General features: G+C 26.0%; 1 protein-coding gene across 1 annotated transcript; it reads left to right on the forward strand.

Moving 5' to 3' along the window:
• Positions 1 to 12,209: 12,209 nt before the first annotated feature.
• LOC108489608 (berberine bridge enzyme-like 15) lies at positions 12,210 to 14,233 on the forward strand. The gene has a single exon (XM_017794272.2). The coding sequence runs from the start codon at positions 12,392 to 12,394 to the stop codon at positions 14,021 to 14,023; it is 1,632 nt and encodes a 543-aa protein (XP_017649761.1). The 5' UTR covers positions 12,210 to 12,391; the 3' UTR covers positions 14,024 to 14,233.
• The last annotated feature ends 991 nt before the right edge of the window (positions 14,234 to 15,224 follow it).

Raw genomic sequence — 15,224 nt, forward strand, 5'->3', positions numbered from 1 at the left:
TTCAATTGCTAGCTAGTCTTGTCTCCTACAGTTGTAGAATTAGTTCCTATTTTCCAATTTTATCATTTTAAATCTCTATACTTTTAGATTTTTAAATTTCAATTTTAACACAAATGACAATAGTTAATCCATTAATTAGACTTTTGTAAGTAATATATGAAAATAATAAGATGACGTGGCATTACACATTTGGCAATATGTTTGCCATATTAAATTTTAAAAGTAACAAAACTTAACTTAATAAATTTAACAAGTATCGTGAAGACTGAAATTTTAAAATTTTAAAAATAAAAAGACTAAAATAATCAAATTAAATTATAAGGATTAAATTCATAACTTTATACTAATAATAATGGTATTTATCCTTTCTATTTTGCATCTTGTTTTTATGTAATTTTAGTAAGTAAGGAAATGCTACCTTAAGTAAGTGAATTTAAAAATAAGGAATTTTATTTTTGCTGCAAACTAGTAACTGTGATAATTTTTAAAATTAATATAATAACAACTTTAGTCTTCAATATTTATAAATTTTATCAATTTAGGTTTAATTTTAAATAATTTAACCGTCAATATTTACGTATAGTATAATTTGGTTTTCTTTTTTTCTTTTGAAATTTTACTTTTCTTTGACATTGAGGGTTAAATTTAAAACAATGAAAAAATATGAAAATTATTATATAAGATTTTTGGTGTTTCTATTTTTGTATATTTTCAATTAAATTTAGCTGATAATTATTTTTAGCTTTTCATGTGAAAGGATTATAAAGAAAAGTAAAATTACAAAAAGATGAAATTATATAATATGTAAACGCTAAAGATTAAATTTTTTGAATCAAAACTAAATTAACATAATATATAAATGTTAAAGGTTAAAATTACTATTATACTAATTTTAAAAACTCCCACCATGAATTAACTTACGAAAATAATAATAATAAAATAACAAAATAATGATTTATAATTTTTATAAAAATAATAATTAAATCATTAAACCTACACCACCAAAATTTGTGGTTGTGCATGGTTTGAAAATTACGCATTAAAATGGTCAATTATTAAATTTAATGTTACAAAAAAGTCAGATATTGGAGTTTCATATATATATATACTGGACTAATAAACAATAAGTACTTGTCCTACTACTACTCAGGTGTCAAGCTTGACTATTCTTGTAATTCAACTTCTGGAATTGTGGATAATTGCATTGCATTTGGACTTGTTGTTTTCAGCTATTAAATCCATTAATTTTCCACTTCCCCATGTCTTAATTTTGATACAAGAGTCTTCCTTTCATCTATTTCTATCTATTTTTCGTTTTATAAATTTATAGAATATGAAAAATTATTTACTAGGCTTATTCCGATAAATACTCGGATAGAAAAATTTTAATTAGAAAATATTAACCAAAAATAAGTTAATTATATAGATATAAAATATGAAAAATTAATTATTAGATTTATTTCAATAAATAGAAAAATCTTAACTAAAAATAATAGCAAAAAATAAGTTAATTATATAGGTATAAAAGAATTTATATTTGATGCACACGTTGGAGATTTTATCTTTTATAAGTTTTACTTGACTTTCTTTTTGATTGAGCACACACCTTTTAGAATTCAATAATGTTATTAGCAATCATTTGCTAGTAGTGTTTTTGAAAAAGGGTAAATTTTATTTGAAAAAAATTAGTATTTGGGTCAAAAGGAAAAAAGATTATTAAAAAAAAAAGCACATTAGAGTATAATTGGAAATTAATGCAAGATGTGATATTAATGTAGCTTTGCAAAAGGGAAAGGGAAAAAAATACCTACATTTTCATTGACATAATATTTACGTAGGAATCTTACTTTTTTCTCCTACAGAAAATATGGGTTAATGTGAAATGCCATAAACGGAAAGTTAATTAAGTTATTTTCTAAAATTATCCTCAAATTGTAATTAGATTTTAATGTAATTATTTGTAATGATTAATAGATCTTAATGTAATTATTTGTAAATACATGAATATCACATGTTAAGATAATCATTGTGTGGAGTAGATACAAATAGAGAGTGATGTTGTGATGATGAGTCATGCTACGTCGCAACGATGAAACAAGGGAGAAGTAGGAATGACGTCGCGATGACATGATAGGGAACGTGACAACGTGTCATGCAATTTTCTTAGTTTTCTTCTTTCAATCAATGATTAGTGTAGATTATACTAAGATTATTTGATCTACAAATTTAGTCTATAAATAGGTCATTTTCTACCCTAGAAAATTTAACTCATAACACATTTAGGTATTAGCTTTTATAAGTTTTCAGAAAATTTTGTGTTTCAGTTTTGAGGGTTTTGTTTTTGGGGTTTTGGGGTTTAATTTTTATCTTTATCTTTGTACTCTTTGTTTATGCCGATTTAGTGAAATTATATTTACCCGTGATTTTTTTATATATCCTTTTCGAAGAAGTTTTTCCATGTAAAAATTTATACGTACGATCTTTTTAATTTCTTTGTTATTTTACTTATTCGTTACTTACATGAATTTATCCCCAACTCATTGTAATTAATAGGCTTCATTGAATTGAGTACTCCGATTTTGTAGAAGGATGATAACCGAATGAGATATACAAGTAATTAACCATGATGACTTTTTAAAAATAATTTTTTTTATTCCTTTTAAGATGTAATTATACTCGGCAAGATCAACATATCTATGAAATTATATACTTTTATAATTACAAAATAGTGTAGTTACTACTCTAATAATTTATTAATAAATTCATAATTAAATGTGAAATTAAATATGAAAATAAAGTGACTAATTACAACAATGTAATTACTACATTAATAAAGGGACTACTTCTTGGAGGGATGAAATTCATAGTTAGACCAAATAATTATTATTAAGATTTCATTTCACACATATGTTTCTTACTGTTGATTTATGGTGATTTCATTGCCCGACAATGAGACTAACATACTTTACAAAAATTGAGTAGGTAATCACGAGAAGTAAATTATGATAAATTAAAGTAAATGTACCATATTTTAAGAAGTTAGTGCCCTTACTTTAATTTGTCTGATCTTTTTATTTTACGAAAATTGAGAAATTAATTCAATTGAGCAATATTAATTTATTAGAATTATGAAATTCTATATAAAATTTAATAAATCGGGATTTGTCATATCAGATCATCAAGAACTAAAATTAGATGTGGAAGTGTGCCTGAATCTATTCATATCTTGAAATCTTCGATTCTTGTGGTTTTTTTTTTTATCTTCCAGATTAACACATAAGTATTTTAAAGAGGATGGCTCCCTCTTTTCTAAAGATGTGAAACACTTAGAAAAGTTATCTATATGTAATTTGTGGACCATAATACTAATTATAACTTTTGTACATTAACCTTAATTTCTAATTAACCCATCATCAATTAGAAATTAGTTACTAAATTAACTACATATATTGGATCCATACGTTATTTAATAATCAAAGTTCAATAAACATTAACCAAATTAAATCACTTTTAATTTAGGCAAACATTTTATGATAACCCTTTATGACAGTAAAATAATATCATGTAAGTATTTTTATTATATGTATGTGATGTCCACATTATCCAACATATTAAATATTCTCATCAGATTACAAACTTATAAATCAATAATTCAACAGTTTATATACAAAAATATAGTAAAAATCAACTATTCTACAATGTATATGCAACAAATTAGCAAAGATAGCGATTCTAATTCATGCAATTACCAGCAATCGGATTAACTTCTCAGTGTTCGTAAAGTGTAAAGACAAAATTTCGATAAATTAAAATAGTTTGACTAACATCTCCATCGTTGCATGGTAGAAAGGGATAAATATCAAAATTATACATGAATTTTGTTTTATATAATTTTATATATGAAATTTTGATTTGATCCAATTCTCACAAATTATTAACATAATTATCGATATAACATCCTTTTATGTTTATATATTGCATACACAAATAATTATATTTATCCAATAAAAAATAAGCTGATGTATTTATTTCTTTAAATTAATATGATTGCATCAAAATTTAAAGTTTCATTTACGCATTTGAACCACAATCAAAATTTCATGCATATAATTATACCAAATCAAAATTTATAAATCAAATTACACGCTGAAACAAAATTTATACATAATTTAAGATTTATTCCCAATAGAAAATGAAATCCATGATGAGATTTTTTTTTTATTTTTTAGTGAATTATAAGAGAAGGGCAAAACTCTAACAGCAACACGACTAGCGCGACTCGAGTCCAAGTCACATCTGGAATAATAAACACCTTGACTATCAGACTGATACTCGAGTTCAGATTTATTTGATTTTAATTACCATATATGAGAAACTTCACATGGCAAAGGCATAAATTTGGAAAAAAAAGATAGAAATATAGGTTGGGTTACTACAAGTCCAAACCTATTGTAATTGGTATTTGTTTGTAGTGGAAGAAACAGAATAGGATTCCTTCAAAGGAAAACAGATGTGGTTCCTTTCAATGCCCCATTTATTATAAAAAAGCATAAGCAGAAGCATACTTGCCTTCCCTTTATGAACAAATGTTACCAAATTCATCACAAATAATTATTATAATAAACGGTCTAATTGTGTTTTAGTCCCTCTATTATATTGAAAGATATGATTTCATTTTCTTACTTTAATTTGACATAATCTAGCCTTTCTACTCTTATAATTTGATAACACCGTCTAAGTTGAAATTTAGTTGATGTGGAAATTTATTATCGGCTAAACATAGTTTATTGGATTTTCAAGTAACTTTGATTATGTGATTGAATAACAATGAAAAGAAAACTCTTGTCATCACTTTAACAACAACAATTAAAAGGTGTTATCAATTTAAGTCTACTAATAATATTATAAAAAGTAAAGGACCAAATTATGCTAAATCAAAATTAAGAGATTAGGCCCGAAATTTTATTAGAATAGAAGGATTAGTATCATAATTAGACCTAATAAAAAATAATATAGAATTTGCTTGGCGTGGCGTGGCGTGGCGTATAAGTGGATCGGTGAAAGCTTTTGGCAAATTGGAGGGTGGAAATAGTTTCTTCAAGTAATAACATTTTTTTTTTTTTTTTAAGATTTGACATCAATTTTTTTCATCTATCTTTATTTATTTAATCTTAAATATTTTTCTAGTGAATTTAAAAAAAATGTTAGACCAACTATGCTAAAGATGGAGATATCAATTTAATTCGGAAAGCTCGAGATTATTTAAAGGAGTGCGACGTAGTTATCTAACATACTTACAGAGAGAATAATAAACTTGCTGATGGTCTAACACTGATGGCTTCGGGGTAAATACTACAAAGTGTTTTCTATTACTCTCTTCCAATGACGCTTCTTGATCAACTTGGTACTGATAATATTAGTGTTATATCACCAAAAAATTGGATCTATTTAATTTACTTCTTCCTGTATGATAAAATTTTGATAATAAGTGAATAAGAAGGGTTTTCATTAAATTAAAGAGAATATTAGGTAAGCTTGACGTTGTGCATAACTAAGCAATAAATATAATGAAAATAATATTTATTTATTTTTCCCATGCATTGACAGTAAAAAAAAAAAAAAGGGTTTAGACCCATCAATCAGTATCAAATTCTAAATGGGATTATAGCTTTTGATAAATAAATAAAAAATTGAAAAGAATGAAGATTGATTAGTATTTTTAATTAAGTGACAAAGTTTAATTAAGGATGGGATGGATGGGATGGGATGGGTAAAATAATTTTATAAAGGCTTGTCCCCTGAATTTGGTATTTTTTTATGTTGGCCTCTAAAATTTTTTTTTATCATATTAGTCTTCAAGGTTGATATTTGTTATACAAATTAGTCCCTATATTAATGTGGTTTTTTTTTAAGAATTTGATTATGTGAATAAGTATAGAGGTGACACGAGGAGAAATAAGCGAACAACTAGTGGATTCATCTTTAATTATTCTTAAATTCAAGAAAAGAATTGAATAAAAATAGAAATTTTTAAATTTTTAAGAGATATTATAAATTATAAAAAATTTGAATATATAAAAATAAATTATGAAAATAAAAATTTACATTAAAATTTAATATTTAAAACTTACTATTTAAATACTCAACTTTTAAAAATAAATAATAAAAACAATTTTTTAAAATCTAAAAAATATAACATATAAAATTTAAAAATACAAAAAGTATTAGAAATTTATAAAAGATGAAAACAATAATGAAAAATTGATCAAGCGTTGACTGAGTTTGACTAGCATTAACCGATGTTGATATAGAGTTAGACTAACGTCAACTGGTCAATTTTAAAAAATATTTTAAAATATTTTAAATTTTTACAATTTCTTATAATTTTCTAAAAATAATAACCAAATTTATTTATAATTTATTTTTAAACATATGTTTTTTAAACTTGTTTGAATTTTAACTAAATTTGTTATTTTATTTTAAATTTATATATATATATATATATATTTTGAAATTTTCTAATTCATATATTTCGTGTTTTTTTTTAAATTTTTAAGGTTTTTCTAAAATTTAAAATTATTATAGATGAATCCACCTATGAATCCAATAAGTGTCCACGTCACAAATTCTTAAAAAAGCAAACGATGTTAATATAGGAATTAATAAATGTAAGGAATGCCAACCCAAAGAAAAAGGTTGTCAAAATTAAAAGATTGAATCTATATATTAACACTTTTATAAAAAATGTGCACAACAAAAAGTAGTGTTGAATTTGGCAATTAAGATAAGACTTATAGAAAAGCAAAACTTGTAAGAAAGAACACAAATAAATATAGACCCAGAAATGGTGTCCCATCATCAGTCATTTTCTAATAATATACACTTGACTAATACTTTTCTTACTCATTATTTTTTAATTAAATTCAAATTTGAGTTGAATTAAATTTTAATTAAAAATATTTTTAATTTTATTTTCACATTTATAAAATTTTAATTTGAGATTTACTTACTAAGATTTCAAGCTGTTTATCATTTGAATCTGTATATGGTAACAATTTAAGTTTATGAACATTGAATTTCATTTATTTTCTGTTCACAATAGTTTTAGAATTTAGTTTTTTTTATTTAATCTATAAACTTGAATTTTGTTAAAATATGATGATATGTCATTTTGAAATTATGTTACGTTATTATCTAAATTTTATTTTTATATTTTAAATTTTTATAAATTTGTAACATCACATTTTAACAGAATGCAAGTTTAGAGATCAAATTAAAAAATTGTTAAGTTTTAAGGTTGTAGACTAAAATGTTCAGGGATTAAGATGAGAAAAGTTGTTAAGTTCAAGTATTAAATATTGTTTTATCTTATCAATAAGTGTTGAGTGCAATGGTAATGTACATCACTCCTAATGAAAGAATACAAGTTTGATCATTAGAGACGACATTGTTGAAAAAAATAGTCACAAAACTCAAATATGAACCATAAAAAAAAAAGAAACCGAAAAAAATTACTTTTATCTTTTTTTTCCAATGTTCTTCGATATTTATTAGTCACATTAGATCCTAATTAAATTCAAAATCAAGCCAAATTATATATTTAATCAAAGAATCAAGCTTTCCAAATGTTATTTTTTACATCCTAGAACTTGAATTTGAGAATTTACCACAAGAATTTAAAACTTCTTATCACTCGATTTAATAATGTAAATTTAACTATAGTATACTTTATAGGTTAACATTTGGTACACTGGTAGCATTTTTTTGTCTATTTCACAAATAGTTTTAAAAATTACCACGTGTTGAGCCCCATATATTGGCCTGATGGTGAAGGTGTTCACTTGCCCCAAGTGTTACTTGAGTTTGAGTCGCTATTTATTTTGCTGTTAGTGTTTTACTCTCTTGCAATATCTTAAATATTTTTCTAGTGAATTTAAAAAATGTTAGACCAACTATGCTAAAGATGGAGATATCAATTTAATTCGGAAAGCTCGAGATTATTTAAAGGAGTGCGACGTAGTTATCTAACATACTTACAGAGAGAATAATAAACTTGCTGATGGTCTAACACTGATGGCTTCGGGTAAATACTACAAAGTGTTTTCTATTACTCTCTTCCAATGACGCTTCTTGATCAACTTGGTACTGATAATATTAGTGTTATATCACCAAAAATTGGATCTATTTAATTTACTTCTTCCTGTATGATAAAATTTTTGATAATAAGTGAATAAGAAGGGTTTTCATTAAATTAAAGAGAATATTAGGTAAGCTTGACGTTGTGCATAACTAAGCAATAAATATAATGAAAATAATATTTATTTATTTTTCCCATGCATTGACAGTAAAAAAAAAAAAAAAAAGGGTTTAGACCCATCAATCAGTATCAAATTCTAAATGGGATTATAGCTTTTTGATAAATAAATAAAAAAATTGAAAAGAATGAAGATTGATTAGTATTTTTAATTAAGTGACAAAGTTTAATTAAGGATGGGATGGATGGGATGGGATGGGTAAAATAATTTTATAAAGGCTTGTCCCCTGAATTTGGTATTTTTTTTATGTTGGCCTCTAAAATTTTTTTTTATCATATTAGTCTTCAAGGTTGATATTTGTTATACAAATTAGTCCCTATATTAATGTGGTTTTTTTTTTTTTAAGAATTTGATTATGTGAATAAGTATAGAGGTGACACGAGGAGAAATAAGCGAACAACTAGTGGATTCATCTTTAATTATTCTTAAATTCAAGAAAAGAATTGAATAAAAATAGAAATTTTTAAATTTTTAAGAGATATTATAAATTATAAAAAATTTGAATATATAAAAATAAATTATGAAAATAAAAATTTACATTAAAATTTAATATTTAAAACTTACTATTTAAATACTCAACTTTTAAAAATAAATAATAAAAACAATTTTTTAAAATCTAAAAAATATAACATATAAAATTTAAAAATACAAAAAGTATTAGAAATTTATAAAAGATGAAAACAATAATGAAAAATTGATCAAGCGTTGACTGAGTTTGACTAGCATTAACCGATGTTGATATAGAGTTAGACTAACGTCAACTGGTCAATTTTAAAAAATATTTTAAAATATTTTAAATTTTTACAATTTCTTATAATTTTCTAAAAATAATAACCAAATTTATTTATAATTTATTTTTAAACATATGTTTTTTAAACTTGTTTGAATTTTAACTAAATTTGTTATTTTTATTTTAAATTTATATATATATATATATATATTTTGAAATTTTCTAATTCATATATTTCGTGTTTTTTTTTAAATTTTTAAGGTTTTTCTAAAATTTAAAATTATTATAGATGAATCCACCTATGAATCCAATAAGTGTCCACGTCACAAATTCTTAAAAAAGCAAACGATGTTAATATAGGAATTAATAAATGTAAGGAATGCCAACCCAAAGAAAAGGTTGTCAAAATTAAAAGATTGAATCTATATATTAACACTTTTATAAAAAATGTGCACAACAAAAAGTAGTGTTGAATTTGGCAATTAAGATAAGACTTATAGAAAAGCAAAACTTGTAAGAAAGAACACAAATAAATATAGACCCAGAAATGGTGTCCCATCATCAGTCATTTTCTAATAATATACACTTGACTAATACTTTTCTTACTCATTATTTTTTAATTAAATTCAAATTTGAGTTGAATTAAATTTTTAATTAAAAATATTTTTAATTTTATTTTCACATTTATAAAATTTTTAATTTGAGATTTACTTACTAAGATTTCAAGCTGTTTATCATTTGAATCTGTATATGGTAACAATTTAAGTTTATGAACATTGAATTTCATTTATTTTCTGTTCACAATAGTTTTAGAATTTAGTTTTTTTTATTTAATCTATAAACTTGAATTTTGTTAAAATATGATGATATGTCATTTTGAAATTATGTTACGTTATTATCTAAATTTTATTTTTATATTTTAAATTTTTATAAATTTGTAACATCACATTTTAACAGAATGCAAGTTTAGAGATCAAATTAAAAAATTGTTAAGTTTTAAGGTTGTAGACTAAAAATGTTCAGGGATTAAGATGAGAAAAGTTGTTAAGTTCAAGTATTAAATATTGTTTTATCTTATCAATAAGTGTTGAGTGCAATGGTAATGTACATCACTCCTAATGAAAGAATACAAGTTTGATCATTAGAGACGACATTGTTGAAAAAATAGTCACAAAACTCAAATATGAACCATAAAAAAAAAAAACCGAAAAAATTACTTTTATCTTTTTTTCCAATGTTCTTCGATATTTATTAGTCACATTAGATCCTAATTAAATTCAAAATCAAGCCAAATTATATATTTAATCAAAGAATCAAGCTTTCCAAATGTTATTTTTACATCCTAGAACTTGAATTTGAGAATTTACCACAAGAATTTAAAACTTCTTATCACTCGATTTAATAATGTAAATTTAACTATAGTATACTTTATAGGTTAACATTTGGTACACTGGTAGCATTTTTTTTTGTCTATTTCACAAATAGTTTTAAAAAATTACCACGTGTTGAGCCCCATATATTGGCCTGATGGTGAAGGTGTTCACTGCCCCAAGTGTTACTTGAGTTTGAGTCGCGCTATTTATTTTGCTGTTAGTGTTTTACTCTCTTGCAATTTACCAAAAAATATTACCATATATTTCTTTTTTTTTATATATATATAAATATTTTATTATACCTAAAACACTTGTCAACTTTTAAGTCAACTTTTAACTCTATTTATAGAATCTAAAAATTCCGCTAACAGTATATCAAATAATAGTTTATATACATTCATTCTCCTTTTCTTTTGAACTTTTTTTACACATTAAAGAAAAAAAAAAAAGCCTAATTCTTAGGAGTGATTAAAGTATGAGCTGAGATTCTCACATTGGAAGAGACGAAGAAAACAAACAAACAACACATTTAATTAACCAACCGACCAACATGGTTTACATGCTTTAATCCTTTTCTTTTTTTATATATTTTTGACCACACATCTTCTCCAAATTAACTGCTCAAGTTTATGCTTTTCGTACAGTTTTAAAATTTTGTGGATTAAGAATTGAGTCTTAACTCGACTGATATAGGTATTATTATCAATGTAGGAGACGTAGATTTGAGTGCATTAAAACATATTATAGGAGGATTGGAGATGGGCTATGGGTAATTTTAGGCATTGTATCAAAAAGAGCAGATATGATCAAAATTTATAATGAGATTATTTTAAAATTTTTATTCATTCGAGTCAATTAAATTTGGTTAATTTTTAGCTTTGGTGTTTAAACTATTTTTTGTTTGAATCATTTAGATTTATAAGTCAAGAATGTCGGATTAGACCGTAGGAGCAAATTTAAAATTTTTTGCTTAGAAAAGCTGAGATAAAATAATAAAATTTAAGGGATCAAAGTTAAAAATTTTGTATTAAAAAGCTTAAATTGAATGATTAATTTTTCAAAAGGGTTAAAATTATAAAAAAAAAAAAGAAATCATTTAATCAAAAGTTAAAGAAACCAAAACTAAATCTTATAATTTTGGGGAAGGCTTAAAAAGCAATTTGACCATTTGACCAAAGGGTCCAAAACTCTTGCCGGTCCTTTTGGCTACACCAGATCATTTTAGATTATTTATTTCAGTCGTCCTTCTAAACTTAATTTATTTCAAGTTGAATTTTAAATAATTTCTAATTTAAATTAAGTAGAATAAAATTTTTATGATTAAATCATTTTTTGGGGATCAAATTGAGAGGTGACAGGCATATGACAACTGGATTGAGAATAAAAAAAGTTAATGCATTATATTAGCTAAGAGAAAATAAAAATAAAAATAAAAAAGAAAAAGGGAAAGAATGTCTTAATTGAGCCTTTACGCATGGATTTGCAGTAGCCCAACACATTTCACATCACATTAACATATTCCCTGTCAATTTTAGGGATTTTATATTTCAACCATTATTAATATATTTATAAATATTTTCATATATGTGACCAACTATAATTTTTATTAATTAGCACGATATAATTTAATAAGATTTAATTTAACTTGTCGAGTAAAGTAAAAAAATATATATTTGAAAAAAATTATACTTTCGTCTCTAAAATGAAAAAATTTTGATTTAATTTTTTAAAATTTAAAATTACATCTTACCCTTTAATTTCAGACCCTAAAAAAAAAATTGTAGTCACTGTGCTCCGGTGTAATAAAATGGATAGCTGCCGCCCTTAAACCAGAAGTTGATTATGACGTTAAGATTAGCTCAATTACACGTTTGCCTCCATTAAAACACAAGCTTTCCTTTGTCATCTATAAAACTTGAATCAAATCCTCATGTTCCTTAAAACCATATGAGCCAAGAACAAAAAACATAACAATGGCGTTTCCCTCCATTTCTTCCTTATTTTTATTGCTTTTAGTCCTTCATTTTTCGTCTTCAACAACAGCTTCCACCTGCCATGCTAAAAGCTTTAAATTAAATCCCATTCAAGAAAAATTCATTCAATGTTTCAAAGCCAATTCCGAGATCCCTATTCCCGTGTCCACTGAATTTTTTACCCCAAACAATGCTTCTTTTTCCACTGTCTTGCAGTCCACGGCACAGAACCTAAGGTACTTAGAGCCGTCGGTGCCGAAACCCGAGTTCATCATCATGCCGTTGAATGAATCCCACGTCCAAGCCGCTGTCATTTGTTCCAAAGAACTTGGGATTCACATGAGAGTACGTAGCGGAGGTCATGATTACGAAGGGATGTCTTACGTATCGGAAACCGAATCACCTTTCATCCTGGTTGATCTCTCGAAGTTACGATCGGTGAAAGTCGATATCGAGAATAATAGTGCTTGGATCGAAGCTGGTGCGACGATCGGCGAAGTTTATTATAGGATTTACGAAAAAAGTAAGATCCATGGTTTCCCTGCAGGTCTTTGTACTAGTTTAGGTGTTGGTGGGCATATAACGGGAGGTGCGTATGGTTCTATGATGAGAAAATATGGTCTCGGTGTTGATAATGTTATCGATGCTCGAATTGTCGATGTTAATGGACGTGTCCTCGATCGAGCAGCTATGGGTGAAGATCTTTTTTGGGCAATCCGTGGTGGTGCAGGTGGAAGCTTTGGCATTATTCTTCAATGGAAAATACAGCTAGTACCAGTACCATCTACCGTGACAGTCTTTACTATCACCAAGTCCTTACAACAAAACGGTACCAAAATCTTCCATCGATGGATCGAGGTTGCCGATAACCTCGACGATGACCTTTTCATTCGAGTTATCATCCAAACGGCAATGATCAACGGCGAGAAAACCGTGACAACATCATACAATTCCTTGTTCCTTGGTGAAGCTGATAGACTCGTAGAGATAATGCAACAAAGTTTCCCCGAATTAGGACTAACTCGAAAAGATTGCATCGAAACGAGTTGGATTAAATCGGTTCTTTATATCGCTGGATACCCAAGCAACACTCCACCGGAAGTTCTCCTTCAAGGTAAGTCCACATTCAAGAACTATTTCAAGGCTAAATCAGATTTCGTTAAATCAAATATACCAGAAACAGCATTAGAAGGTTTATGGAAAAGATTTATGGAAGAAGATACTCCGCTGATGATATGGAACCCTTACGGCGGTATGATGGCTCGGATATCAGAATCGGAAACCCCGTTTCCTCACCGGAAAGGTAACAAAATCATGATCCAATATGTAAGTGCATGGCAAGATGGTGATAAAAATGAATCCAAACATATCGATTGGATCCGTAGACTTTACAATTACATGGCACCATATGTATCAATGTTCCCGAGAACTGCATATGTAAATTATAGGGACCTTGATTTAGGGACCAACAAAAATGCAAGCACTAGCTTCATTGAAGCTAGTGGTTGGGGGGTTAAGTACTTCAAAGATAATTTCAACAAGTTGGTCAAAGTGAAAACTAAAGTTGACCCAGAAAATTTCTTCAGGCATGAACAGAGTATTCCACCTTTGCCGGTTGAAGCTAGATTTTAAGGGATAATTTTTAATTTTATTTTCTGGTTTTTATGCTTCATTAAATTGTACTTTGCTTTGGTTTTGTGTTTTGAACCAAAAGATGAAAAGAAAATAAAGGATTGTTTGGTACTAAGTTTTTAAAGGGTTTATAGGATTAGATAATGGTAATGTGTTTCTTTGTTGCTGTTGTTATTGCTATTTTATATGAAAAGGTGATTTGGAACCAAATAGGATTGATTTTGTGTGTGCATTAAATATGCTTTTTTTTATGGAAAAGTATTTATTAAACATCAATTTCATGCTTTCTAGAATCTAATTACTAATTCTATCATTCCATGCTATTCCAAACCCTCAAAAATAATCATTTTCTTCTTTTATCAATTTGCTATATTTTTTTTATATATTTGGGCTTCATCTTAGTAACATTTTTACGATTTCAAATTTTTTTAATCTAATTTAGTCTCTGAAATTAAAATTATTCTCATATTAAGACTTAAATTTAACAATTGTTCTCATAATAGAGCCTACATTTTAAAATTTTTAAAGAAATATTAAAGACTAAATTAGATAAAAAGGTTCAAACTCCAATGTAATAACAATTGTCAAGTTAAAGAATTAAATTGGACTAATAAAGTTAAAACCTCAATATAAAAATAATTATTAAGTTCAAGGCTTAACTTGAAAAAAAAATAAACCCCAATGTAAATAAATGCCAAGTTTAAACCCCAAAAGTAATTTAACCTTATATATATATTTTTATTTTTATATAATTTTCTATGTTTTTCTTTATTTTTTATCTAATTGTTGTTGGAAGTAAAAATTGATGATCGGTTTAAATTTTAAAACATTGAAAAATACGAACTAAATCTCTTTCCTTTCGATTTTTTTTTCCATATGAATTGAAGATTGAAAGGTTGAAAGACAATTTGCTCGAACTAAAAGAATAGAATGTGAAAAAGTTAAAAAGCTAAATTTATTCTTATGCCTTGAACACAAAAATTTGCATTTTCAACGACGAGACTATTTGCTCCTCTTTTGTGAAGAAAATGGACAAGTTTGCTCAATTTTAAGCAGATAAAACTAAAATGCAATCCGGGCATAAGACAGGGACTTCTAAGATACCTTTACCAAAAATATTTTCAAATCGCATTAGATTAGAAACACTTTCAAAGAATGAAATTGCAATGAGAAAATTATATGAAACACACAAAAACAGAAG

This window comes from Gossypium arboreum, chromosome 10 (genome assembly GCF_025698485.1).
Source record: "Gossypium arboreum isolate Shixiya-1 chromosome 10, ASM2569848v2, whole genome shotgun sequence".
Lineage (NCBI taxonomy): Eukaryota > Viridiplantae > Streptophyta > Magnoliopsida > Malvales > Malvaceae > Gossypium > Gossypium arboreum.

What these genes read in the sequence shown, in the direction of transcription:
- LOC108489608 (XM_017794272.2), top strand. Translation starts at nt 12,392, where the DNA reads ATGGCGTTTCCCTCCATTTCTTCCTTATTTTTATTGCTTTTAGTCCTT.